The 27,666-nt window shown below is 58.7% G+C and overlaps 2 protein-coding genes across 4 annotated transcripts; one reads left to right on the forward strand and one right to left on the reverse strand.

The window, feature by feature from the left end:
- Positions 1-895: 895 nt before the first annotated feature.
- On the forward strand, positions 896-7,389 carry LMAN2L (lectin, mannose binding 2 like). Of its 3 annotated transcripts, XM_090125482.1 has the most exons (9): positions 897-1,065; positions 1,150-1,268; positions 2,361-2,478; positions 2,648-2,730; positions 3,790-3,822; positions 4,224-4,385; positions 4,460-4,574; positions 5,762-5,881; positions 6,040-7,389. In XM_090125482.1, the coding sequence occupies exons 1-9, from the start codon at positions 939-941 to the stop codon at positions 6,180-6,182; spliced, it is 1,020 nt and encodes a 339-aa protein (XP_089981608.1). In that variant the 5' UTR covers positions 897-938; the 3' UTR covers positions 6,183-7,389. The 3 variants fall into 3 exon arrangements, with proteins under 3 accessions (XP_089981606.1, XP_089981608.1, XP_031466304.2); XM_090125480.1 differs by lacking the exons at positions 5,762-5,881; positions 6,040-7,389 and adding an exon at positions 5,362-5,755 and having other exon boundaries at positions 896-1,065; XM_031610444.2 differs by lacking the exon at positions 3,790-3,822 and having other exon boundaries at positions 898-1,065.
- Positions 7,390-7,456: 67 nt separating this feature from the next.
- On the reverse strand, positions 7,457-27,632 carry FER1L5 (fer-1 like family member 5). The gene is made up of 51 exons (XM_031610434.2): positions 27,548-27,632; positions 27,275-27,330; positions 27,105-27,196; positions 26,728-27,028; positions 26,530-26,658; positions 26,392-26,454; positions 26,272-26,322; positions 26,166-26,196; positions 25,967-26,082; positions 25,760-25,880; positions 25,016-25,098; positions 24,881-24,949; positions 24,735-24,778; positions 24,599-24,666; positions 24,433-24,518; positions 24,234-24,347; positions 23,965-24,145; positions 23,768-23,892; positions 22,573-22,664; positions 21,224-21,413; positions 20,118-20,273; positions 18,795-18,908; positions 17,324-17,487; positions 17,137-17,251; positions 16,963-17,065; positions 16,733-16,887; positions 16,140-16,310; positions 15,581-15,680; positions 15,405-15,482; positions 15,143-15,324; positions 14,895-15,053; positions 14,716-14,814; positions 14,011-14,172; positions 13,750-13,933; positions 13,304-13,329; positions 13,155-13,196; positions 12,964-13,077; positions 12,341-12,466; positions 12,103-12,258; positions 11,938-12,029; positions 10,614-10,784; positions 9,703-9,851; positions 9,479-9,618; positions 8,976-9,064; positions 8,810-8,905; positions 8,575-8,716; positions 8,392-8,491; positions 8,130-8,323; positions 7,923-8,032; positions 7,702-7,849; positions 7,457-7,612 (listed from the first exon to the last, which is right to left on the reverse strand). The coding sequence occupies exons 1-51, from the start codon at positions 27,630-27,632 to the stop codon at positions 7,541-7,543; spliced, it is 6,006 nt and encodes a 2,001-aa protein (XP_031466294.2). The 3' UTR covers positions 7,457-7,540.
- Positions 27,633-27,666: the final 34 nt, after the last annotated feature.

Here is a 27,666-nt window from a genome sequence, read left to right on the forward strand (position 1 = left end):
GGCTGTGGCTGTGGCTGTGGCTGTGGCTGTGGCTGTGGCTGTGGCTGTGGCTGTGGCTGTGGCTGTGGCTGTGGCTGTGGCTGTGGCTGTGGCTGTGGCTGTGGCTGTGGCTGTGGCTGTGGCTGTGGCTGTGGCTGTGGCTGTGGCACACGGAAGGAGATAGAGGTGGAAGGGAGGGGGATCGGGTGTCCGGGTGGGGTCTGTGGGGCAGGGCTTTGGGTGTGGGGGATAAGGCTCGAATGGAGGGCGGGATATAGAGATAGAGGGCACTAGGGCTTGCAATACGAACCAAGTTTGGGGGGCAAAACGCGGTGGTGGGATCACTAGGATCTATAATACTTGTCCCTCTTAGAGAAGGGGAAGGTAAACCTTATGGGGCAAATACTAAGCCCTATGGGGCAGGATCCAGGGCGGGGACAGGACCTTGGAGGCGGGCCCTATGACCTGCCCCCTTTGGGGGCAGTAGAACCTATGGGCAAGACCTTGAGGGGTGTAGATAACCCTCTGCGGTTGGACTCCTGAGGCCACTAGGACCCATGGACGGGATTCAAAAGGCTCCTTAGGACCCGCAGGCAGGACCCAGAACGCTGGGAAAACTGGGACGCTCACGAAGCTCCAGGCTCGCGCTGGGACCAGTCGCACCTCTATCCCGGAAGTGTCCTTTAATTCAACCTCCCCATCATCCCCTGCGCGCGTTATCCCCGCCACCCACCTGACAGCCACACCGTACAGCCAACCACCCGTCAGCATCGCGCGGCGGGCGGAGCGGGCTGACCAATGGGCGCGAGGAGCTGGGGGGCGGGCCGAGAGGACTGACCGATGAACGCGCGGGGCTGGGAGGAGGACTGAGACGGTTGACCAATGGGCGCGCGGGGCTGGGAGGCGGGCCGAGAGAACTGACCAATAGACGCGCGGGGCTGGCAGGAGGAGGAGGCAAGATGGCGACGGGCCGGTGGCGGGCCGGGCTGGCGCTGCTGGCTGTGGCGCTGGGGCTGGGCGGACCGCGGGCCGAACAGATGGAGGAGCATCTGAAACGGGAGCATTCGCTGTCCAAACCGTACCAGGGTGAGGGGGGGGGAGCAGGGGTGGAGGGCAGGCCGGGGTCGGTGCCTCGAGGCCCGGTACCGACCGGTGGTGTGGGCCCGACAGGAGTGGGGTCGGCCAGCGCGGGGCTGTGGGAGCTGCAGGGCAACGCCATGGTGATGGCGCAGTACATCCGCCTCACGCCCGACGTGCAGAGCAAGTGGGGAGCCGTGTGGAACCGTGTGGTGAGAGCCGGGGTCTGGGGGTTTGGGGGGGAGGGGGGGAGGTGAGGGGGGGGTGTTGGGGAATTATGGGGGGGCTGGGGTGGAGAAATAGGGTAAAAAAGGGGTTTGGGGGTTGTGGGGTATAGGGAAGGTGGTGGGGATGTGGGGTGGCTGCGATTGGGGGAGGAGGAGGAAAGGGAATGGGTTCAGAAGAGATTTTGGAATGGAGGGGGGGAGGTATGGAGAAGGGGGTGGGAATAGTAGGGGGAGTGCTTGTGGAGAGGGAGAAAAGGGGGGTGGGGAAAGGGGTTCAGATGGAGAGATTTGGGGTTATAGGGAATCCTCTGACTGGTACCCCACTTAGAGGGGGGATAGCAGGATGGAGAAATGGGTTCAGGTTGAGAGACTTAGGGAGGGAAGGTTTAGGTTGGACATCAGGGCGAAGTTCTTTACAGAGAGCGGTGAGGTGCTGGAACAGCTGCCCAGAGAGGCTGTGGATGCCCTGTCCATCCCTAGAGGTGTTCAAGGCCAGGTTGGATGGGGCCCTGGGCAGCCTGGGCTGCTATGAAATGTGGAGGTTGGTGGCCCTGCGTGTGGCAGTGGGTTTGTGATCCTTGAGGTTCTTTCCAACCCAGGCCATTCTGTGACTTCAGAGTGGGAGGGGGTCAGGGGTGTGGGGCACCTGTACTTGTTGGGGGAGGGCAGGAGGAGGGGAAGGGGTTCAGATGGAGAGATTTTAGAGTGGAGGGGGATAAGAAGGGGGGGGGACAGGGATGTGGGGGGCAATAAAATAGGACTGGAGCAATGGATTCAGATCTGGGGGGGAATGTAGGGAAAGGGTCAGGGGTGTGGAGTGTCTGCACTTAAGGGGAGGGGGTAGAGAAATAGATTCAGAGGAAGAGTTTTTGGAGTGCAGGGATCTGGAATGGGTTCGGAGCTGGAAAGTTGGGATGGAGGTGGCACTGGGATGTGAGGTTTTAGGGAAAAAAAGTGGTGTCCTGAGTGGTGTTGGGGAGTGCTGGGGAGGCTTGAGGTGTGTGGACTTGGACTGGGGGTGGAGAAATGGGTTCCAAAGGAGAGACTTTGGGATTGAGGGTTTGTTCTTCCTTGCAGCCGTGTTACCTCCGTGACTGGGAGATGCAGGTGCACTTCAAAATCCATGGGCAAGGCAAGAAGAACCTGAACGGTGATGGCTTTGCCATATGGTACACCAAAGACCGCATGCAGCAAGGTAAACCCTGCTGGAGGAAGGCTGTGCCTGCAGGGAGGGCTGTTGGTGTCACCTTTTTGCGGGCACATAGTGGCCAGAGTGGCTCTGTGCATTCCTTTGGATCCCTCTGAGGAACTGCAGGGCCTCTGTCTCTCTGCTGTCCTTCTTACTGTCTGTCTTTCCCCCCCAGGGCCTGTCTTTGGAAGCAAGGATAACTTCCTGGGCCTGGGGGTGTTTGTGGACACCTACCCCAACGAGGAGAAGCAGCAGGAGGTGAGCTGGGGGGTGATGTGCAGCCTGCTGGATGCAGCGTGGGCTGCACAGCACAAGCTCAACTTGCAGCCAGCGAGGTATGAGCTGAAATTGGAGGCCAGCTGGCTGCCAGCAGGGATTACTCAGCTTGCCTTGCCACCTTCTCCTCTCTGCGTGGTTAGTTTCTTTGTAGTGAGGCAATCTGTGAGCAGATCTGTTGTCAACTTCACCCAGAAAAAGCAGGGTAGGAGAAAACAAATGGGTCACCACCACTGTGTGGTGAGCTGCTGAGCTTTTGGAAGGCTGCAGGCAAGAAGCAGCTGGGGGGAAGCACACGTGGACTTAATGGAGCTCAAGCAGAGCAGCAGCTGAGCAGCACCCCCCCAGCTGGCTGTGTGCTGGGGCTGCTTTTGAGAGTCTGCCTGCACTCTGCTGCTCTGCCTGCTTTGTCTGTTTGGGGCTCTTTGGTGTTGACTGGGGTTGTGAGGCAGTGAAAACCTGACCTTCCCCATCCTGCTGTTGGTATTGTCACTTCTGAAACAATTCACCTTTTTGTAATTGCAGCTTCTTCTAGCAAACAGGCACTGTTTTACCCTCACAACCTCAGTGCTCTCCCCATATCCCCCCAGGGCTGCCCTCCTTCCTCTCTGCAGTCCCCAGAGGATACAGGGGGCACTGCTGCGATGCACCCCGACCTTGCAGCTGCTGAATAAACAATGAGCAACCACCAGCTTTGTTCAAACATTACTAGCAGCCTGCTCTAGCCCTGGGTGGACTTTGTGCTCATAGTGGTGCCTTGATGTGTTCTGACCAAAGCCTGTGGTGTTCCTGGCACTGCGCAGGGATTGTTGTGGTGTTGGTCCTGCAGACGTGCAGGGCTGTGGCTGTGTTTCTCTAGCCCACCAGCTGCATCCTGGCTGTGTGCCCCAGGTTTGGCAGCCAGCAGCTGAACCCCCCTCTGGCTTTAGCCCTCGCTGAGCTGTGCAAGGAGGATTCCCAGGTTGCAGTTTCATGCTAAACTGTGGTCTGTGACCATTTTGCTTCTGTGCTCTTTCTTGCTTTGCGATACTGGACTTGCAGGCTCAGAAGAGGAGGTACAGCCCAGGAAATCAGGTACTTGCTCTTGCTGACCTACCCATTTCTGAGCTGCTTGGTATTACTTTGTCCTCTCGGTAAGGGAATTCCCTCGCTGGAGCTGCAGACATCCCTGTGTGAGCAGGGAGCAAGCATGAGAACTTTCTCTTCTGTCCTAGATACGTGGTAGCCAAGGTGAGGGGATGACCAGGGATCGTGCTTTTGGGGAAGCATGGCTGGGGTGAAGGAGCCTGGGGGTCAGTAGCATGTCACAGGATCGTAGAATCACATTATAGAATACCCTGAGTGGGAAAGGACCCACTGTGATCCCAGCTCCTGCTTCCAGCTGGGACCACCCAAAATTCAGCATTTCCAGACCCTGCAGGCGCACTGTGATGCCGGAGCAGAGTTGGGAGCTGAGTTTGGCCTTCTCCCCACAGCGTGTTTTCCCCTACATCTCTGCCATGGTGAACAATGGCTCTCTCACCTACGACCACGACAGGGATGGCAGACCCACAGAGCTGGGGGGCTGCACAGCCATGGTACGCAACCTCAACCACGACACCTTCCTGGTCATCCGCTATGTCAAGAGGAGGCTGACAGTGAGTGCTGCTTGTTGGGGTTTTTCAGACAGCCGTGCTGGCACCTGGTGCTCCTAGAACCTCTTTGTTTCCAGGTGCTGATAGATATTGATGGTAAGCAGGAGTGGAGAGACTGCATTGATGTGCCTGGCGTGCGCCTGCCCCGTGGGTACTACTTTGGGACCTCCTCTGTCACAGGAGACCTCTCAGGTACTGCTGTGTGGCCCCGAGCAGTGTTTGCTGAGCAGCTCTTGTGCAGCTTTGGGTGTCTGGAGGTGCAGCTGAGGTGTGGTGGGGCTTACAGAGCACCAGAGGATCTCTCCCTGCTTGAGGGAACTTTGTTTTTCATCCTGGGGAGCTCAGATCTCAGTCTGGGTGTGCTGTGCAGCTCCTCAAGCAGCTTTCCTTGAGCTCCCTCTGCCATCAGATGAGGCTGGCGGTGACATCCAGGCAGTGACATGGACAGCACCATCAGCCAGCACCTCCTACCTAACAGCAGCCACTCAGGAGGGTTCATCCCCAAGCTGTGTGCCTCAGGAGGAGCAGAACAGACCGAGAGCTGAAAATCTCATCTGTACCCTCATGGCTTAATCTGCAGTGATGAGCGGAGCCTGAAGGCAGCACTGAGATCACTGCTGTCCTACTGCTGGGGGTTAAAACACTGCTCTTAAAACACTGTGAAAACAGAGGTGCTGGCTGTGTTGTCAGAGCAGCTGTAGTCTGCTCTTTGCATTTCCTAACCACAGGGCAGTGGTGCTGGGGAAGGGTGCAGTGTGGGCTGATGGAAGTGGTGCTTTGCAGGAGCTGAAGCTCTTTGCCTTTCTCTGCTCACCCCTTTTCTTGCAGTGCTGCTTGGGGTGCTGTGAGGCCTGGAGTTACCCAGCTCTGTCTCTCCGGGCAGGTTTTAAGCCTGATTTTGAGTTATACCCTATGAAAGCACACTGGCTGGCGTCTGGACCCATTGTTGGCTCCAACAAAAGTTCCTTTTCTTCCTCAGATCTCTGCCTAATGCCCTGGGAGCTGGCAGGCTGGCCTGGAGCACTCGCGTTGTCCCACTAATAACAGCACGGTCACAAGCAAAGGAAATAGGGTCATGTGAGGCTGATTCTAACACTCTGCTTTTGCAGTGGGGGAGGGTGAATGCTTTTGAGTCAGATGGTGGCCCGGTTTGGGCTGTTGTTTCTTGATTTAAGTAGCTTAAAGGTTCCTGTTGGAGGTTTTGGAAGAGCATAGAGCCTGACCTGAGGAGGTGAGTTCTCCTGTTGAGAGGGGACAGCTGGCATCCTGGGGCTGTTGGCTGAGTGACGACGTCTTACAGTGCCACCAGTGGCACTTGCATCCCTGGCTGGGGCCATTTTGGTGGGTGACATTTCAGGATTCATCTGCTCTGCTTGCAGACAACCATGACATCATCTCTCTGAAGCTGTACCAACTGACAGTGGAGCGGACGCCAGAGGAGGAGCGGCGGGACAAGGAGGTGTACCTGCCTGTGGTGGACAACCTCAAGCTGCCAGGAAGTATGTGGGGAGGGGGGTTGGGTAAAGGGGCAGAAATTCTGGCATCTCAGCAGCAAAGCAGCTGAGCTGCTTTAAGAATCATGCCACTTTGGTCAGGAGGATGGCAACGAGCTGCTGTGCAGCAACTGAAGTCTCACAGCTGTTCCTCTCCCCTGCAGTGGAGGCACCACTGGAGCCCATGAGCGGCCTGGCTCTCTTCTTAATTGTCTTCTTCTCCCTTGTGGCCATCGTCTTCGCCATCGTTATCGGAGTCATTGTGTACAACAAGTGGCAGGAGCAGAGCCGGAAGCATTTCTACTGACAGCTGCAGTGTGACAGACTGCCTCATGGCAGCACCCCCAATGTCCCCAAGAACCACGGTGGGGATGGCTGCTGTTTGTCACTGGGCTCCAGGACTCCCCCAGTGCCAGAGGGGACCCACATTGTGCTGGGGATGAAGCTGCTGTCCCCTGCAGACCTGCTGGGAGCTGGAGCTGGGCTCTGGGAGCTGTTGGAGGTGGCTCACAGGGCAGTGGCAGCGCTGGGCTGGCTCTGCCATCACACATCGGTGGTGGTCACCACTTTGGCTGTGAAGTCCCAGCCCTGCTTTCTTTGCCACGTTCCTGCAACAACCCCTTTGAAGTGGTTTTGTTTCCAGGAGGGCTTTGCCAAGCTGTTCTCCTGCTCAGGCTGCTCCCATCACCCACCTCAGACCCTCTTTAGAGACCCTCCCGCTTTTTCTTCGCACCTCGAATCTCCCCCAAACCTCTGTGCAGCCCCTCCATCCCATTAACCCCCGGTGTTGAGTGTTTTGAGGACACACTGACTACTTCCCCACCCCAGGCAGGGTTTAATACCACACTCTCCCTTCTCAATCCCTGTTTGCTGCTGCCCTGGGGCTCAGCTCAGTCCCTCTCTGGCATGCTGTGCCTGCACACACCTCCCACACTGCCTGCATGTCGTTGCTTTTCTGGCTCATTGCTCCCTCCAGGAGCAGCTGAACCACGGGGGCCTCTCAGAGCCACAGCCCTCGCTGCCTTCCAGGGAGTCCTGGTTTATTCCTACCTCAGTGACTGCTTCTGTCAGTGACTCCTCGCTGTGTTTCTCTTATGGGAAGGAGCAGCGTGAGCACCTTTCACCCTGGGGACTGCATTGGGCTCCTGCAGCTGCTCTGAGGATTTGGGGGGTGATGGCATGGGGTGCCGCAGGGACAGGAGGTCGGTGCATCCCTAACAGCTCTGAGCACATCCAGATGGCAGCTCTCTGCTTATGGGTGCCGTGGGACAGGGCTGGGAGCTGTGTTTTTGAGCCAGGATGGGTCCCAGACTGCGGGGAATGGTGCCTTGTGGGCAGGATGCTTGTACTGGGGTGGATGGAAGCTTGTTAGAAGTGCCCAGAGAAACTTCATGGGGCCTGGAAGGGGCTGCTCTGTGATGTTTTGCCTCTGTTTTACCTGAGAGCCAGGAGTGAAACATGTGCACCTCTTCCCAGCTGTAACATGTCTTGGAATAAATGTTGGTGTGTGTGTGTGTGCGTGGCACTGCTGCTCCTTGTCCTGAGCTCCTCCTGGCACTCTGCTCACAGAGTCACACTGCCTTGCCCATCTCAGTTCTGATTTTATTAAGGAGGTGATGTGGCTGCATGCCCTCGGTGCTCTGTGTCCTCTGATGCTGTGGACGCTCAGCGTTTCCTCCCAGCACCAAAGAGGTGCAGCCCCTGCAGCGGGTTCACCAGCTTCATGGCCACGTAACCCTGGGGGGGAAGGAACCAGAGCGGGGGGGGCTCAGCAGGGCTCTGCGAGCCACAGGCAAGGGGGGGTTTGGGGAGTCCTCTGTGCTCACCGGGGCAGAGTAGATGAAGTTGAGGAGCAGAAGGAGCAGCAGCAGCAGTGCCAGGGTCACGGTGATGCGGCAGCGGTGCCTCCGCCAGACGGCGTAGCGCAGGGCACGCAGTGGGGCCCGCAGCCATAGGAAGGATGAGTCAGGCCGCCTGTTGGGCGTGGAGTCATGTCACCCCAATCTCTGCCTCCCCCTCTGTGCCCTTTGGGATCCGGGAGGCTCACACGGGGGGCTGCAGGGTTGGGTAGGCGTTGGGCTCCTCCCGGCCTTTCCCCGCTGGTCTCTCTTCTGCCTCTTTCTCATTGAGCAGCTCCAGGCTCAGCTCCAGCTTGCCCTACAGGAGGAACAGCAGGTGGATATGGGGGTGGGATGTGTTTCCCTGCCCCCTCTCCTCCACCCAAATCCCACTGCCGTCCCCTTCCCCGCCGTACCGCCATGTGCTGCGTGCCACCCTCGTGCACCACGCAGGGCCACCATCCCCGCGCCTGCTTCTGTCGGAACAGAGAGAAACGGGGGGGTCCCCGAATCCTCCCCCAGGGCCAGAGGCTCAGACGTGGCTTTAGGGTGCAGTCCTGTGGCCGCTGGGCTGGACGGGGCAGCCGGGTGAGCTCCAGCTCCAGGACACCTGTAGAGAGAAGTGTCAGCCCTGGGTGTTCCTCTGTGCCCTCCTCGGGTGGGCAGATGTACCCTCACCCAAAAAATCATCAGCCGAAAACTTGTCGTTGTCCCACACTTGGAGTATGAGCTTCGGGGGCACCTTCAGCACCGTCTCATCCAGGCTCCAGAAATGCTCCTGCACGGTGCGAGGGGAGGAGAAGGGGGTCACGCTCAGCTCCCAAAACCTCATTTCTCCCCCCTCACCGTGGGGCACAGCACCTTGCGGGGCAGCACGCAGCGCTGCTCAGCTGCCAGGTACTGGAAGGGGAAGACGAAGCGCCAATGGAAGCTGCTGTCGCCCTGCAGCGCCCGGTAATGCACGTCCGTCCTCTGCTTCTGCTCCTCCAGCCCATCCAGCCAGCTGCACATCGTGGGGAGGGAGGTACAGCTGTCCTCGTGGCCCCCCCACCTCGTCCCCGTGGCCTTTGGGACGCAGCAGTGGCTCCATGCTCACCCGGTGACGTAGATATCGCTCATCTTCTGCCCTGCTGCACTGATGTCCCCTGGCTCCACGTCGCGGGTGTTCCACACCACACAGCGCAGCTCGTAGCTGGGGAGGGGGGGTTGTGTCACCCACCCACCCCCTTGGGGGACATCCCTGTCCCGTGGTGAGCACTCACCTCTGGGGTTTGCGGGGAGTGATGTCCACGGGGGGTCCAGGGGGGCCGAGGCTGGCGGGGAAGATGTCCACCCACATCTGCACCTTGCCCTGTGCCATGGGGTGGATGTGCTGCCACTTGTCCCCTTGTGAGGTCTCCGTCACCCACCCCCAGCATCCCACCTTGTGCCCATCACGTTAGGACCCTCCCAACCCCACCACCCCCTGTTCCCATCATCCCCAGGCATTGCTTTATGATGGTGTCCCAATTGTCCCCAAACCAGCATCCCTCCCTGCTAGGCTGTCCCTGTCACCCCAGGGTCCCCATTGCCCCCAGACCACCATCCCTCCCTCTCGTCCCACTGCATTCCCTCCATACCTGAGGTTTCCACCACCCTCGGCTTTGTCCCCACCACCCCGCAGTCCCCAGCATCCCTCCAAGTTCCCCTATCCCCATCGCTCCTCTTTCCCCATCACCCCCTGACATCTCTTTGCACCCCGCTGTCCCCACCACCCCATCCCCACCTGCTCCAGCCCAGGCTGGGCACTGTTGTACAGCGTCCTGGTCTCCAGGTGCTCGGGGACGAGGTTCCATGCATGCAGCACATGCAGGGCCAGGCGCTCCCGGGGCGCCCCGGAGTGACGATATGTGGGGGGTCCACTCTCTGCAATGCCAAACCCTCCGGAGGGACCATCGGAGGGACCCCATCACCCTCAAACACCCCATCGCCCCCCAGACCCCAACCAACCGAAATGGCTCAGCAGGAAGGTGGAGCCCCCGAAGATGACGGAGGTTCCGTCGGCGCTGAATTCGGGTGCCTGCAGCCCCCGGGTGTGAGCCAGGTGCTCCAGTGCTCGGCTGGGGCTCAGCTGGTCCCGCCAGCGCCCAGGGCCAGCCCTGTGGGCACGGTGTAGGGCTGAGGGCTGTGGTGCTCAACCCTTTGTGCCCACCCCATAGCCCTGTGCCCCCTCATCTTCCCCTTTGTATCATCCTCAGCTCCCCGTGCCCATCCCTATGTGCCCTTCCCAGCTCCCTGTGTCCTCTGTGCCAACCCCATCCCACACCCCATTCCCAGTTCCCCTGTGCCCACCCCCTTATGCCCTTCCCAGCTCTCCATGCGCCCTATGCCAACCCTGTCCCACCTCCCTGTTCCCAATTCCCTCTGTCCATCCTTTTGGACCCAACCAATCTCCATTCCTGCTCCCGTCCCATTCCATCTCCTCGCCCCCAACCCCCTGCCCGCTCCGTCCCCATTTCCTCTTCCCAGTCCTGTCACTACCCCATGTACCCACCTCAACCCCATCCCCCTGTGCCCTCCGCATCTCCTTTTCCCCATCTTCCTTTGTCCCTATGCCCTCCTCAAGTCCGTGTCCCCATGTCCCTGTGCCCTCCCCATCTTGTCCCCATACCCTTGCGCCCACCTCCCTGTCCCCATGTCCCCCTATGCCCCCCTATCCCCTTGTCCCCATGCCTCCATGCCCTCCCCATGTCTGTGTCCCCGTCTCTTTGTCCCCATACCCCTGTACCCTTCATATCCTCTTTGTCCCCACACCGCTCTGCCCTCCTCGCCTCCCTTGCCCTCATCCCTCCACACGCACCCCCTCCCCACATCCCTACCCCCAATTCCAGAGCCCCCTCCCCATCCTGGGGGTCACCCACGTGCGGTACAGACGGGGCAGCCCGCAGTGGGCACGGAATCGGGACAGCAGCCGGTTCTCCAGGTCGATGGTGGTGCTTCCAATCTCCTGGTCGGGTGGCAGCAGGTCGTGGTCCAGCAGTGAGACCCTCAGGTCCTTCTCCAATGGGACGGTGCCCATCACCTCGAACATCCTGGCAGTGGGGTCAGCCCCAAGGTGAGCCCACGTGGGGACAGGCACCGGTGGGCATGGGGGCATGGGGACCTGCTGGCACCAGGGCAGGGGCTGACAGGTGTGGGATGTGCTAGCGTGGGGACTGGGGGGCATAGGGAGCTGGTGGTATGGGGAGTGGGATCCTGGTGGTGTAGGGACTGAGTGTTATGGGACCTACTGCCATGGGGAATGGGGAGCTGGTGGCATGGGGACTTGGTGACGTGAGGAATGGGGTCTTGGTGGCATTGGGACTTGGTGTTATGAGACCTACTATCATGAGGAATGGGGACTTGGTGGCATAGGGACTCATTTTTATGGGACCTACTATTATGGAGAACGAGAAGCTGGTGGCACATGGGTGTGGTGCCATGGGGACTTGGTTTTATGGGGCCTACTGCCATGGGGAATGGGGTCACGGTGGCATGGGAACTTAGCTGTGAGACCAGTTGTCTTGAGGAATGGGGAGCTGGTGGCACAGGGAATGGGATCCTGGTGCCATGGGGACTTTGTGTTATGGGACCCACTATCATGGAGATTGGGGAGCTGGTGGCATGGAGGTTTGGTGGCGTGGAGAATGGGAACTCAGTGGCGTAGGGACTTGGTGTTATGGGACCTCAAGACTGTCAAGGGGAATGGGGACTTGATGGCATGGGGACCTGCTGGTATGGAGAATGGGGACTTGGTGACATGGGGAATGGGATCCTGGTAGCGTGGGGACTTGGTGTTATGGGATCTACTGTCCTGGGGAATAGGGAGCTGGTGGCATGGGGACTTAGTGGCATAGGGAATGGGATCATGCTGGCACAGGGACCTGCTGTCACAAGGAATGGGGACCTGTTGCCATGATGATGTGGTGTTATAGGGGAACACCTGCATGGGGAATATGGAGCTGGTGGCATGGGGACCTGCTGGCATGGGGGATGGGGATGTGGTGGTGCAGGGACCCTCCAGCACGAGGAATGGGGACGCAGTAACAGAGACCTGCTGGCACAGAGACCTGCTGACAAATTAGGGATATGGTGGCATGGGGAATGGGGATCCGCCAGCACAGAGCTCCAGCAGCCCCCCTGGGCATCTCTCCTCTGTGCCAGCCAGGAGTGGCAGTGCCACCAAACCACCCATGGTGGCCCTACCTGCCAAAAACTGGTTCCACGGTGTTGGGCACATACTGGTCACGCTGACCCAGGGTCTTTGCTCCCAACGAGACACGAACGTAGGGGTCACACTGGCAGCAGGGAGGGGGCCGTCAGGGTGCCAGATGGTGACACACAGGGTGGGGGACACGGGGGTGGCCTTACCATCCCATTGCGGTCACGAGGGGACAGGTCGAAGGCACGGACGATGTAGACACGCACCAGGCACTGCTGGGGTTGGCTGGGGGGCAGCTCCTGGAAGTGGCGGGGCGGCGGGGGCACCCCGGGGTCCTCGGGTAGGGGGTAGAGACAGAACAGCCCCTGGGAGTGGGGGACAGCCTGGCCGTGCACCCCGAGTGCCCCCGCGCTGGGTCTGGGGTCCCTGGGGGTACGGGGATCTCACCTTGAACTCGCCCACAGGCACTGGGTCGTCCCCCTGCTGCCCCCCCGGCTGGTAGAGTGGGAAGGTCTGGCAGAAATCCTGCAGCCCCTCGAATTTGGGCACCGCCTCCAGCTCACAGCTGTACACCTGGGGCACAGCGGGGCTGGCATTGTCCCCATCCCTGCTTTGGTGTTTCTCCTCTTCCAGTCCCCTTCTTCATCACTGTCCCCATCCCATCGCTGTCCCTGTCCCCAACTCATCTTCATTATTGTCCCGTTCCTGTCACTGTCCTCACCTCATCTTCACCACCCATCCCCAGCCTTGTCCCTGTTCTTGTCTTCATCCTGTATTCATCACAGTCCCTATCTCTGTCCCCATCCTCATCTCAACCATTTCTTCATCACTTTCCTTTCCTAATCCTCATCCCCATCCTGTTTCTCCCCCAATTTCCATCCCTGACCATGTTCCCATCCCATCTTTATCCCTGTATCCTTATCACCAACCATCCCTGCCTCCATCCCCATCTTTGTTCTTACCACCACCCCATCCCTGCCCCAGTCCCACCCTATTCCCACCCCCATCCCCACCTTTGTCCTTCCTACCCCATCCCCATCTCCTGCCCCATGTCACACTGTTCCCCTCACCTTCAGGCTGTCCCCATGTGTCCTCCGGTGGCTCTTTGCCTTGTCTCCCATGGCCATGTAGAATTTGCTCCACCAGTCGCCTTCTTCCTCATCTTCCTCCTCCCTCTCCGTGTCCTGGTGGGCAGCAGGGTGAGGCAGGATGACCTTGGTGGCTCTGGTGGCCCCTGGTGACCCCCAGTTCCTGTGCCCACCTTGTCTGCAGTCCCCTTCTCGGAGGTCACCCTGGGCAGCATCTGTTGGGAGCAGAGGGGACATTTGAGGACAGGAGGTGGGGGGATCCCACGGCACAGCCGGGGCTGCTGGGGGTGGGGACAGGTTTAGGGGACACGGGGGGGCTCACCTGAGCAATCCTGCCCCAGGCAGCAGCTGTGTGTGGGGGGACACAAAGTGAGTGTCCTACAGAGGGACGGGGATGGGACAGTGGGGGGGAAGGGGTGGGACAGGGAGGGGGCATGGATGGGACAGGGATGGATCAGGAATGAGAAAGGGATGAAGCAGGAATGGGAAAGGGATGGATGGGACGGGACAGGTATGGGACAGGGATGGGACAAGGAGGAACTGGAGTCAGAGACAGGGCAGGGAGGGGATAGGAGGATATGAGGGAGACAGAAAAGGGATGGACAGGGATGGGGTAGGAATAGGAATGGGATGGTGGTAGGGATAGAGATGGAGCAGGGATGTATGAGGGATGGGGAAGGGACAGGGATGGAGTAGAGGGTCTTAGGGAGAGGGCATGGATGGGCAGAGATGGGGCAGGGGCGAGGTGGGGATGGGACAAGGTTGTACCGGCGTTGGAACCCGACACAGGGACACGAGGTTGGGGCAGCTGCTCCTCTCCATCGGGCTCACGGCGGAACCTCGCCAGGTCCTGCACGCACGCCTGGCCCACGTGGGGCCGGAACCCAAAGCCCTGCGTGTCCAAAACCCGCAGCCGGATCGGGGGCACGTACTCCTCCTCCCCTGGTAGGTGCTGGGACCAAACCACGCCATCACCCCGGGGTGCCAGCACCCACGGGTGGGCTCTGCTCCCCATCCCCGTGTGCTCACCAGCGTCAGCAGGAAGGCGTTGATGGGGAAATTGGGGTTGGTGGCGAGGTCGGTGATGGGGGGGATGCGCAGGACGTGCCCCCCACACTGCACCTCCAGGCTGGGGGCACGCACGGGCAGCAGGGAGCGGCCACGGAGCCCCCGCAGCCCCCACGCCAGCACCTGCAGGGCCCAAATCCATTCACCCGTGTCCCACACCCATCTCCATCCTTTCCTGCATCCCTGTCCTTTTCATCCCCATTTCCACCTTCTTCATTGCTGTCTTTGTTGCCTCCCAGTCTCCATCCCCCCCCTGCCCTTGTCCCCTTCCCATCTTCATCCCATTCTCCACCTCTACCCCATTCTTGTGCCCAACCCAATCCCCAACCCATCTCCATTGCTGTCCCTGTTCCCACCCCTGTCCTCATTGCTGTCCTGTCTTTGTCCACATCCTTGTCTCCAGCCTCCCTGTCCCTATCTTGTCCTATCCCATCATATCTTGTCTCATCCCATCCCTTCCTTTTCCACTGCATCCCATCCCATCCAATCCTGTCCCTTTCCACTGCGTTTTGTCCTATTTCATCCCATCCCATCTTACTGTTCATGTCCCCATCCTCTTCTCATCCCAATCCCCATATCCCTGTCCTCATCCATGTCCTTGTCCCCTCCCTGCCCCAAACCTCATCCCCCCCCTCTCCTCCCTGCCACCCATGTCCCCAGCATCACCTCCAATGCCATCAGCCTCAGGACTGGCCGGATGCCTGGGGGGATGCTGAAGGTGCCCTGTCTCCATGGTGGGGTGCTGAGCCGTGCCATCGCCCCATCCTATTGGGGTGACAGGGGTGTGAATGCTGGGGACAGGCTCTGGGAGCCCCCCTCTTTTCCCCCTGCTGCCCATCTCTCACCTCAGTCTCGTGCAGCAGCTCAAAGGCAGCCAGCAGTTCCCCGGCCGGACCCCCTGGCCCCTCCAGTGGGTATCTCTGCAGCCGGGGGGACTTCCAGCGCCCCACATCCAGCCACACTTTTGGGGTGCACACACTTCTCCCAAGGAAGCTCCCAGCACCCTACAAGGCAGCGACAGGGCATGGGTGCCCGCACCCATGGCTGCCCACTGCCTGTAGGTGCTCCCCACCCCTGGGTATCCCCAATGTACCCCTCCATCCTGATCGAACACCTCCACCACCACAGCTGGGGGCTCATCCCGCACCCCACGTGGGTCCCCATAGAGCTGCACCCGATGGAAGAGCAATGACTGATCCCAAACTGGGTCCAGAGTGCCGGGCAGCACGCGGGTGCTCTGGCTGATGTGCACGAAGGAGACGTGGGCAACAGGATCTGTGGGAGCAGCACCCACTGTCAGCACCCAAGGATGCTGCTGGGGGGGGGGGGGGGTCGGGGTGCTGGGGGGGTCCCACCTGCTGTGGTCTTGGTGCTGTGGGGCTTCAGCTCCAGTGCTTGGAAGAGGTAACAGCGGAGTTGGAAGGAGCTGGGTCCTGTGGAAGGAGGGAGACATGTCAGGAGGTTCTGGGTTAGTGTTAGCACTGGGGACCCCTGGACCCCCAGAATCCTCCCCCAGTGTCCTGTGGCTCACGCTCAAAGGTGCAGAGGATGACAGGCATGGGGTGCTGGGGGTGTCCCCGGCCTTTGGGTGTTGCTGCCATCTGCTTGCTCTCTGGCGTTTCCTCCGCATCCTACAAGTTGGGATGTGGGGTAGAGCAGTCAACCCGGCCCCCTTGTGCCACTGTCCTCATGCCCCTCCATCCCACTGCGCCTGTGTCCCGCTCTCCCTGCATCCCCACACCTCTGCATCCCTCCCTCTGTTCCTCCATCTCAGCATTCGTCTGTCCTTCCCTCCATCTCTGCGACCCTTTGTCCCCCCATCCCTGCATCCATCTCTGCCTCCCTCTCTGCCTGCCCTTGCATCCATCTGACCCTCTGTCCCTCCATCCCTGCATCCATCCTTCTGTCCTTCCATCCCTTTATCCCTGTTTCTTCCTCCTTACATCCATTCCTCCATCCATCCCTCTGTCCCTCCATCCCTCTGTCCTCAAATCCCCACACCCCCCTGTCCCTCCATCCCTTTCCATCCCTTCCTCCATCCCTCTGTCGTTCCCTTCATCCCCATCCTTCTCATCCATCCCCATCCGTACCGCTGCACCCTCGAGGAGGAAGATGGCAGCCACAGATGAGGACAGCTCTGGCACCATGTGCCGATGCCAGCAGCGCCGTCGGCAGACATCACCCACTCGGCGCTGCAGATGGAAGCGGCCGCCCCACAGGGATGCGTACTCCCATGCTTTATCCGGAGCCTCGGGGCTGTGCTGTGGGGATGGGTGGCACAAAGGTGACAGTGTGGGGAGAGAAGGGTGCTCAGAGCAGAGGGAACACCTGTCCCTGCCACCCCATCTCTGTCACCCCCATCCTTGCCATTCCACCCCTGCTACCCCCTTCCAGCCACCCCATCCCGTTCAACCCCATCCTGTCACCTCCTTCCTTGCCACCCCACCTGTGCCACTCCACTCTGGCCACCCCATCCTTGTCACCCCCAACCTCACCACTCTATTTTTGCCACCCCCTCCCTACCACCCTTGTATCCACCACTCCATCCCCACCTCCCCATCCCCTTCCACCCTCATATCTCTCACCCTGTTCCTGCCACCCCATCCTTATCTATCTCATCCTATCACCCTTTTCCTTGCCACCCCATCCCCACCACCCCCCATATGTGCCACCCCATTCCCACCACCACATCGGTGTCCTGTTCCTGTTCCTGGGGACTGCTGTCCCTACGCCGGGTGCGCAGCCATCGCCGCCGTCGCTGTGTGTGATACATCTCCTCTTTGGGGTGCCACGCAGGTGAAGGGTCTCCGGCCGCCACGCTCACCCCATACTCCCATCCTGCATCACCCACGTTGTCATTGTCACCTCTGCCACCCCCCCAACCCAGCACATCTACATGGGGACATCGCTCACCAGCCTCATCCACGGCCCCCGTCACCTCCACCTGCCAGTCATCGGTGACGTGCCAGCCTTGGGGACATGCCACCTCCTCCTTAGGGGGCACTGCTGTGCCGGCCTGCAGCAGGCAGAAGCTGAGCTCTGGGGTGTCTGTGCCACTCAACTGCACCCCTTGTCACCCCTTCTCACCACATCAGTGTTGGGCACAGCAGCAGGTTCCCATTCCCCGCCGTGCTGCCGGCTCTGGTTCTCATAGACCTCCTCCAACACCTCGTCCATGCCAGCCTCGGGGTCCGGCAGCAGCCTGAGGACAAGACCAGCTGCCATCTCCTTGCTGTTCCCATGCATGGGGAGGAGGTGTCCCTTGGGGTCTCACCGCCGTGGTGGTTCCACGGCCCAGTGCCCATCCCAGCTCCAGCCCTTGGGGGGTCGGATGCGCTCGCGGGGCAGCCCCACTCTGCCGGCGGCGTCGGAGAAGCTGGGGTGACCTGGGAGCGCCTGTCTGCTCCATTTGCCCAGGATCTTCGTCTGATTCTCGTACTGTAGGAATGGGGTGTCACTGTGTCACCATGTCACAGTGTCACCTTATCACCTCATTGTGTTATCATGTCATCATGTCACCAGATTGTCACGTCACAGCATCACTGTGTCACCATATCACCATGTCACGGTGTCACCATGTCTCTATGTCACCATGTCATTATGTCACAGCATCACTGTGTCACCATATCACCATGTCACGGTGTCACCATGTCTCTATGTCACCATGTCATTTTGTCACAGCATCACTGTGTCACCATATCACCATGTCACGGTGTCACCATGCTACCATGTCACCACGTCACCACATCACCACATCACCATGTCACAGCATCACCATGTTACGATGTCATCATGTCATCACGGCACAGCATCACTGTGTCACCACATCATCACGTCACAGTGTCACCACATCACCATATCACCATGTTACCATGTCACAGTGTCACCTTGCTACCATGTCACAGCATCACAGTGTCACCATATCACCATGTCATCACATCACTGTGTCACTGCATCATAATGTCATCATGTCACTGTGTCAACATATCATCATGTCATCATGTCACAGTGTCACCATGTCACAGCATCACTGCATCACCATATTACCATGTCACGGTGTCACAGCATCACCATGTCACCATATTATGGTGTCACTGTGTCACTGTGTCATGGTGTCACCATGTCACCGTGTCAATATGTCACTGTGTCACTATGTCATGGTGCTACCATGTTGCCATATCACCTCACCATGTCACAGTGTCACCATGTCACCATGTCACTGTGTCACTGTGTCACCATATCACCATGTCACCATGTTACTATGTCATCACTGTGTCACCTCATCACCAAGTCACCATGTCATAATGTCACAATATCACTACCTCATGGTGTCACCATGTCACCATATCACCTCATGACCACATCATGGTGTCACCATGTTACCACGTCACCGTGTCACTGTGTCACTACATCATGGTGTCACCACGTCAACATATCACCTTATCACCACATTACGGAGTCACCTTGTCACCATATCACCATGTCGTCATGTCACCCTGGGATCATGTCACCATGTCACGGTGTCACTATGTCACGGTGTTACCACGTCACCACGTCACCATGTCATCATGTCACTGTGTCACTACGTCATGGTGTCACCATGTCACCATGTCACCATATAATCTCACCACCATGTCACAGTGTCACCACATCATCACGTCACCACGTCATCGTGTCATGGTGTCACTTTATCCCAGTGTCACCACGTCACCATGCCACCACGCTGTCCTCTGCCCAGCACTCACTATCTCAGCATAGACGTGCAGGGGACCCTCCAAGTAACGTGGCAGCTCCTGGCTCTCAGCCACACGCCCCAGCCACAGCCGGACACGGAGCTGGGCATGGAGGTGTCCCGGGGCCTGGGGACATCATGAGGGGACATGAGTGAGGCACAAAGGGAACGTGGAGGGTAGGGACACAGAGGGAACATGGGGAGGTATGGAGGAAGAGGTGAGACATTGTGGGGATGTTGAGGGAAAATGGAGGGGACGTAGAGGGGACATGGAGTGGACATGGAAGGAATGGGGTGAAGATCTAGATGGGACGTGGGATGAACATGGAAAGGACAGGGAAGTGACATAGATGGGACATGTGGAGAACACGGAGGAAATGTGGAGAGGATGTGGAGAAGTCATAGATGGGGCACAGAAGGGACATGGAAGTGAATTAGATGGGATACGGAGAGGACATGGAGATATACAGGGGTTTGGGAAAGGGTATGGAGGGGTCATGGAGGTGACATAAATGGGACATGGAGGGGACATGGAGATGATATGGAGTTGACATGGGGGTGACACAGAGGGGACATGGAAGAGATATGGAGAGGACTGGGAGAGGATGTGAAGAGCATAGAGTGGGGACATGGAAGTGACATGGTTTGAATGTTGAATGAGTATATAGGGGGAGAGGACATGGAGGGGACATGAAGGGACTGTGGAGAGGACATGGAGGTGGCACAGATGGGACATGGAGGGTACATGGAAGGGATGGGGAGGTGACATAGATGGGACATGGAGGGGATATGGAGAGGTTGTAGAGGGGACTATGGAGGGGACATAGATGGGACATCGAAGGAAAGTGGAGGGGATATGGAGAAGACTTGGAGAGGACGTGGAGGGGACATGAAGGTGACATGGAGAGGACATGGAGGTGGTATGGAGTTGACATGGAGGTGACACGGAGGGGACAAGGCAGAGAATGAGAAGAGCATAGCGAGGAGACATGGAGGTGACATGGTTTGAATGTTGAATGGGTATATAGGGGGAGAGGACATGGAGGGGACACGAAGGGACTGTGGGGAGGACATGGAGGCGACATAGATGGAACACATAGGGGACATGGAGGGGATATGGAGAGGACGTGGAAGGGATGGAGAGGTGACATAGATGGGACATGGAGGGGATATGGAGAGGTTGTAGAGGGGACTATGGAGGGGACATAGATGGGACATCGAAGGAAAGTGGAGGGGATATGGAGGAGACTTGGAGAGGACATGGAGGGGATATGGAGGGGATGTAGAAGAGGCACTGAGGGGCCATGAGGGGTCCAGGGGCCGCTTGCTGCCCTACCCCCAGCATCAGGGTGTGCGTCCGTCCGCAGAGCCGGCCGCAGGCTGCGGGGCCGTGGGGTGAGCAGGCGAGGCGGTGTGCGGGGATGCGGGCGCAGGCCAGGCAGCGGGCACCGCTCCGCAGCCACAGCAGCACGTCGGGAACGCCGGCCTGAGGCTGGGACAGAGCGGGACAAGATGGAGGGGGGCATCCGTGTGAAGGAGGGGATGCTGCTCAGAGGGACCTCAGCAGGCTTGGAAGGTGAACCTAATGAAGTTCAGTGCAGCTAAGTGCGAGGGTTTGCACTTGGGCTGGAGGAATCCCAGGCATCCGTACAGACTGGAAGGAGCAAAACTTGAGAGCAGTCCTGCACAGAAGGACCTGGGGGTCCTGATGGATGAAAAGCTGAATGTGAACCAGCGGGGTGTGATTGCAGCTCGGGATCCTGGGCTCCATCAGAACGGGGGTGGCCAGCAGGGACAGGGAGGTGATCGTCCCCCTCTGCTCTGCTCTCGTGAGGCCCCAACTGCAGCACTGCGTCCAGGGCTGGAGCTCCCAGGACAAAAAGACAGGGAGCTGTTGGAGGGGGTCCAGAGGAGCCACAAAGATGAGCAGGGGACTGCAGCACCTCCACTATGAGGACAGGCTGAGGGAGCTGGTCTTGTTCAGCATGGAGAAAAGAAGGCTGTGGGGTGAATCATTGCAGCCTTTCAGTACCTAAAGGGAGCCTACAGACAGGAGGGGAGTCAGCTCTTGGAAAGGGTAGATAACAGCAGGACGAGGGGAAATGGTTTGAAGTTGAGGGAGGGCAGATTTCAGTTGGATGTCAGGGGGAAGTTGTTTGCTGTGAGAGTGGTGAGGTGCTGGAACAGCTGCCCAGAGAGGCTGTGGATGCCCCGTCCATCCCTGGAGGTGTTCAAGGCCAGGTTGGATGGGGCCCTGGGCAGCCTGGGCTGCTGTGAAACGTGGAGGTTGGTGGCCCTACATGTGGCAGCGGGTTGGAGCTCCGTGATCCTTGAGGTCCCTTCCAAGCCAGGCCATTCTGTGTGTGCGATTCTGTGACATCGAGAGCCAAAAAAAAACAAAAAACCAAAAAAAAACCCCTCAAAACGGGGTTCTCACCACACCTCAACCTGCAGGGCAGCCACACGGCCCAGCCAGGCCTCGGCCTCGGGGAGCAGCTCAGCCCAGGCATGGCGCGGAGGCCCGGCGGCGGCGGCCGAGGCGAGGAGCTGCAGGAGGTGCAGGCGGGCGGCACGCAGCTCCGCGTCCAGCCGTGTCTTGGGGCGCTGGGCCTGCAGCACGGGCAGGGCAGCCCTGGGGAGAGGATATGGGGGATGCTCACCCACCTGGCTCGCCCCCAAAATGTTTAATTTTCACCCCAAAACGCCCCTCATTTCCTCCCAGGTGACAGCGTTCCCATTGCATCTCGGTCCCCGGATGTTCCTCCACAAAACGCCCCGTTTCCCTTGAAAAAGAGCCTTGTTTTCCTGCAGATCATCCAATTTTCACTCAATTCCAATTTCACTCCCAATTCTCATTAAAAAAATTATATATATATTATAGAATCAGGATGGAAAAGACCTCAAAGATCATCGAGTCCAACCATGCGCTAACCGTACCCCCCTAATTAACAGCCCTCCGCTAATCGTGTCCCTGAGCACCACATCCAAACGGCTTTTAAACGCGTGATCCATTTCCACCTCAGAAATGCCCTCCATTCTGCCCTCCTCCCCCCCAAAATCCACAATTTACATCCAAAACAACCCATTTCTGCTTCAGAAATGCCCCCCATCTCATAGAATCACCAAGGTTGGAGAAGACCTCAGAAATCATCCAGTCCAACCATCCACCTCTCACCAATAGTTCTCGCAACCTCAGTTTTGCCTCCAAACGCCCCATATCTCCCCAGAATTGCCCCATTCCCCTCTAAAATGCCCCCGTCCCCCCCAAAACACCCGATTTCCCCCCCATTATACCAATTTTTCATCCCAAATGTCGCATTACCCCCCAGAAACGCTCATTTTCCTCCTAGAACGCCCAATTTCCCTGCAAAATGCTCCATGTTTGGCTCTCAAATGCTCATTTTTCCCCTAATTTAACCATTTTTTTCCCCTCCAATGACTTACTCCCCCCTAAATACCCATTTTTATCCCCCCAAGCCACACTTTTCTCCTCAAATGCCCCATTTCCCCCCCCATAAATGCTCTATTCCCCCCCAGATTTCCTGTTTTCTCCTATTTGTGCCCAACTTTCACCCAAAATTCCGCATTACCCCCCATAAATGCCCAATTTCCCTCTGAAGCATCCCATTTACCCCACAAAACGCCCCTTTATTTTTCCCTCCAGTGCCCCATTTTCTTCCTCAGTCTGCCCCACTGCATCCTCCCAGGTGCTGGGCTCCCTTCCCCACCCCACTTCCAGCGCTGGGGTCAATGATTTAAGAGCATCCACAGCCCTCCCCCTGCATGCTGACCTGCAGTCCCGCGCCAGCTCACGCAGCAGCTTCCTCCCAATGTCCCCATGGGCATCCATCCTCGCGTTCCTCAGCATTGCCACATTTCTCTCCTGTAAACCTCATTGTTGACCAGCTCCCACCCAGCGCTCATCCCTGCCACCCATCCCCATGTCCGTGCGTCCCCATGTCCCCCATCCATACATCCCTGTGTCCCCATGTCTGTAGGTCACCACGTTCCCATGTCCATATATCCTTGTATCCCCACATCCATCTTTTCGGTTCATCTTTAAGGTCCTTTTCAATCCAAACCCTTCTATGTGTCCCCATGTCCGTGTGTCCCCATGTCCCTGCGTGCCCACATCTGTGTGTCCCCACATCCATGTGTTCCATCCTCATATCCCACATCCATTTGCCCCCCACGTCCCTGCATTCCCACATTCACGTGTACCCATCCCTTGTGCCCCATGTCCCCACATCCATTTGTCCCCATGTCTCCATGTCTCCATATTCATGTGTCCCATCCCTTGTGCCCCATGTCTCCATGTCCCCACATCTATTTGTCCCCATGTCCCCACATCCACGTATCCCCATCCCTTGTGCCCCATGTCACCATGTCCCCATATCCCCATACCCCCACATCCATTTGTCCCCATGTTCCTGCATTCCTACATTCACATGTCCCCATCCCTTATGCCCCATGTCACCATGTCCCCACATCCATTTGTCCCCATGTCCCTGCATTCCCACATCCATCTGTCCCCATCCCTTGTGCCCCATGTCACCATGTCCCAATGTCCCTACATCCATTTTTCCCCATGTCCCCATGTCCCGACATCCACGTGTCCCCATCCCTTCTGCCCAAGTCACCATATCCCTACATCCATTTGTCCCCATGTCCCTGCATTCCCACATCCACGTGTCCCCATCCCTTATGCCCCACGTCCCCATGTCCCCATATCCCCACAGCCATATATCCCCATGTCCCCATGTCCCCACATCCACGTCCCCACCCCCCTGTGCCCCATGTCACCATGTCCCCATCTCCCCACATCCATTTGTCCCCATGTCCCTGCACTCCCACATCCCCATGTCCCCATGTCCCCACATCCAAGTCCTCACCCCCTGTGTCCCACGTCCCCATATCCCCACATCCATTTGTCCCCACGTCCCCACACCCCCACATCCACACCTCCCCCCACCCCTGGCTGCTCACCAGCCTCTCGCCCACACTGTGCATCAGGTTCTGCCCGTCCCACCGCTGCCCAGCATCCTCCCAGGTGGAGGTGACGGCCACCACCGGCTTGCTGTCGTGCCAGGGCATGTAGTAGTAGCGGTTCCCTGCACGCACAGTGGGATGAGCACCCCACGGTGTCCCCAAGGGGACAGGGGGTGTCCCCCTGCTTTGCTCACCATCAAAGAGGGGGTGGCCTTGCGGTGTGGCGGAGGCAGCGGGGTGGCACGAGGTGTCCCCGGTGTCCCCGTGGTTGCCGATGCTGAGCTCGAAGCGCAGCGGTTCGGATGTGGGGGACAGCATGGTGGCAGAGTAGAACACTGCACAGAGCCCCAGGCGGTGGCGACACGGCAGAAGGCGCTGCAAGAGGAGAAAATCCCCCCCAAAAACACAAATAATCTCCCCTACCCTGGGATAAAAAAGTGACCACACATCACTGCGTCCCCACCTGCACACGGCTGATGTCCTCTGGGGTGATGGTGTCCTGCTGGCGCCCATCGGAGTCCCCTGTGTGGGTGCTGAGCTCCAGCAGCACCCGACCCCTGTATGCCACCATGGTGTCCTATAACACAGAGGGGGGGGGTGCTGGAGGGCTGTGTCCCCCCTGAATGCAGGCAATGCTCCATGCTGTCACCTATTGCACTCACGCTGGGCGTATCAGCAGCATCTCTCCGTGGACCATAGAAGGGGAGGAAGCTGGGTCCGAAGCAGGGTAAGAAACCTGGGACCCCTCCTAAAGCAAACCATGGGGTTCAGGAAGGGTGGGGGGGGGGCTGCAAGCTGGGGACCCCCCCAAGGTGGGATCACACTCACCTTCGAGCTCAGCACCGGCGGAGGAGATGTGGGAGAGGTGGAGTGCGGCAGTGCCCAGCACCTTGGACCTGAGGGGCGAGGGGTGATGGGTGGGGGCAACACTGGGGGACCCCCAAATTGAGGATGCCCCAATTACCCGCTAAGGATGGCCAGCTCGATAGCGTCACAGAGTGGGGGCAGCTGGGGGGACAAAATTGGGGTAGGGGAGAAAATAGAGGATTAAATAGGGGATTTAAATAAGGGGTTTATTGGAGAGCCCACTTTGGGCAGGGGGCACCTCACCCGCAGGGGGAAGAAGAACACTTCGTTCCACGTGGGCCTGGCATCGGGGGGCATCACTCGAGTGCAGAGCTGTGTTGGGGACACTGTCACCCCTTGGCACGTGTCAGCAGCACCCACTGTGCCCCCATCACCCACCGTCCTGCCCGCAAAGCTGGCGCGCACCGCCGCTGCCACGAAGCTCCTCTTGCTGCCAGCAAGGAACGGACGTGATGGCTCCTCTGTGACAGGGAGGAGTTAGGGTTAGGTTAGGGTTAGGGCTGGGTTAGGGTTGGGTTAGGGTTGGGTTAGGGTTAGGTTAGGGTTAGGGTTAGGGTTAGGGTTAGGGTTAGGGTTAGGGTTAGGGTTAGGGTTAAGGTTAGGGTTAGGTTAGGGTTAGGGTTAGGGTTAGGGTTAGGTTAGGGTTAGGGTTAGGTTAGGGTTAGGGTTAGGTTAGGGTTAGGGTTGGGTTAGGATAGATTAGGGTTATGGATAAGTCAGGGTTTGGTTAGGGTTAGGGTTGGGTTAGGTTAGGTTAGCGTTGGGTTAGGGTTAGCTTAGATTAGGATTAGGGATAAATTAGGGTTAGGGATAGGGGTAAATTGGGGTAAGGGCTAGGGTTAGGTTAAGTTAGGTTAGGGTAAGGGTTAGGGTTGGGTTAGTTAGGTTAGCTTAGGGTTGGGTTAGGGATAAATTAAGGTTAGGTTAGTGTTAGGGCTAGGGTTCGGTTAGATTAGGTTTTGGTTAGGGTTAGAGTAGGGTTGTGTTAGGGCTGCATTAGGGTTACGTTAGGGTTCGAGTTATCTTAGGGTTAGATCAGGGCTAGGCTTAGAGTTTGCACTAGGGTTAGGGCTAATGTTTGGCCAGTTTTAGGGTTAGGTGGCATCCATGCCCATCACACACCCCGGGGCAGCTCCTCAGCACGGTAGATGCGGAGCTGCAGCGTGGCCACGCATGGGGTGAGCAACACAGACTGCAAGAGATTGGCTTCCACCTCCTGGCTCCCTGCTACCTCCTCCCGCTCCTTTAAGAAAAAGATACATATATACCTATACCTACTATTTTTTATTTAATTCATTCATTAACATAACGATGCTTAAAGGTGCTCACCGACACGGGGTCGCCGGCACGCAGCACGGCTGCGCTGATACGGAGGTACCCACAGCATCCAGCATCGGGGTGCCGGGGGTGCTGCAGGCTCAGCCACGTCCCCCTCAGCCTGCGCCCTGCTCCAGTTGGGGACACCCACGTCACCTCTGTGCAGCTCGGTGACCCCGTGGGCACCCCAGCACCATGCAGGGCCCCCTACCGGGTGCGTTGTAGACGGTGCCGACGTCCAGCTGTTGGGAGTGGACAGTGGAGGAAAAGGGCCAGGGTGGGTTTTGTCACCCCGTTTCCCCCTCTGTTGTCCTTACCTTGAAGGCGCCGATGATGGCATCGGCACGGATGGCCCTGGAGTTGAGAACCTGTGGGGTTGGGGACAAAGTCAGCGGCCACCGCGCTGCCACCACCCCCACGGTGCCATCGACCCCGACCTGGATGTGGATGGGCACTGCTGCCAGCTGTGCGGGCGTCAGGTAGAAATGCTGAGAAAACACCTAAAAACGGGCAAAGCCATGAGTGCACTGGAGATGGATGAGGGGACAGCAGCGTGTCCTTGTCCCCAGGGCCACCTCGTTGTAGTAGGGGTTGTTCCCAGCACGGATCCTGCTCCTGAAGCGCTGCTCGCCGATGAGGACCGTCACCACTGGTTTGATGGCACTGCCCTGCAGCTGGTGGCCCTCGAGGACCCTGACCCGCACCTATGGGACACGGGAATGTGGTGACAAGGGACATCACACTGAGGGTCACCTCACCTTTGGGTGCCCTACCTGGAAATCCTCCTTCTTCCCTGCTGCAGGTTTGGGGTGGCGGTGTGGTGCCATTCCGATAGCTGTCCCCACCACTGGGGTGGGACGTGGGGGGGACAGGCATGGTGCCACTCCTTCTGATTGCTGGGATGTGACATTCCCTGCTGCCACCTGCCCAGGGGGGACGTAGGAGCAGCGCAAAGAAACAGTGGCTCCTGTGGGATGTCCCTGAGTGTCTCGCAATGGGAGCTGGCTGAGATCAAGTGGCAGCCCGGGGTCCTCTGCCAGGCAGCGCAGAGGCACCGTGGTGGCACCCAGGAGCCTGCAAGGATGGGGACAGTGAGCACAGCCACCGTGGGGATGGCACCCTGCAGTGCTCACCCGTGGGTGACACTCACCTGTGTGCTTCTGGCTGACCCCAAAGCTGCAGGCGCAGGGCCAGGCTGTCCATGGGGCGCAGGGGACGTGTGGCCAGAGGCCACACCAGCGTCTGTGGGGTGGGTGACAGAGGTTGGCTGGGTGGCCACGTGCCCCCACGCTGATGTCGGCCACCTCTGGGACAACTCACCTCGTTCCATGCTGGGCTGCACTCTGCTGGCACCACCCGGGTGCTTCTGGGGACACCTGGAGGGACAGGAGTTGGGCTGGGGACATTGGTGTGGCTGGCACTGTCCCCGTGTGCCATTCCCACGTGCCACCATCCCATGAGGGCATCCAACAGCATCCCATCCCATGAAGTCACTCAGTGCCACCCCATCCCGTGACGATGACACGAAGGTGGCTGATGCCACCCAGAAGTGCAGGGACAGCCACCTCAGTGTCCCCTTGTCCCCAGCAGTACCTCTGAAGCGAGCATAAACGTGCACACCGGGTCCTGCACCGGTGGCCGCCGGGAGGTGAGCGCTGGCCACCAGCAGCCTCAGCATGGCCGTGTCCCCCTGTCACCACGGCGTTGTCACC

Source organism: Phasianus colchicus, chromosome 27, assembly GCF_987193195.1.
Source record: "Phasianus colchicus chromosome 27, bPhaCol1.hap1.1, whole genome shotgun sequence".
In the NCBI taxonomy this organism is placed as follows: Eukaryota; Metazoa; Chordata; class Aves; order Galliformes; family Phasianidae; genus Phasianus; species Phasianus colchicus.

Excerpts from the sequence above, each read along its gene's own strand:
- FER1L5 (XM_031610434.2), bottom strand. The coding sequence starts at position 27,632 with ATGCTGAGGCTGCTGGTGGCCAGCGCTCACCTCCCGGCGGCCACCGGT. Across the intron at positions 24,348-24,432 it reads ATGCTGCTGATACGCCCAGC|GACACCATGGTGGCATACAG; the intron begins GTGAGTGCAATA and ends TCTGTGTTATAG. Across the intron at positions 13,078-13,154 it reads AGAAGGGGACTGCAGACAAG|GACACGGAGAGGGAGGAGGA; the intron begins GTGGGCACAGGA and ends GCTGCCCACCAG.
- LMAN2L (XM_090125482.1), top strand. The coding sequence starts at position 939 with ATGGCGACGGGCCGGTGGCGGGCCGGGCTGGCGCTGCTGGCTGTGGCG. Across the intron at positions 3,823-4,223 it reads GGTACAGCCCAGGAAATCAG|CGTGTTTTCCCCTACATCTC; the intron begins GTACTTGCTCTT and ends TTCTCCCCACAG. Across the intron at positions 4,386-4,459 it reads ATGTCAAGAGGAGGCTGACA|GTGCTGATAGATATTGATGG; the intron begins GTGAGTGCTGCT and ends CTTTGTTTCCAG.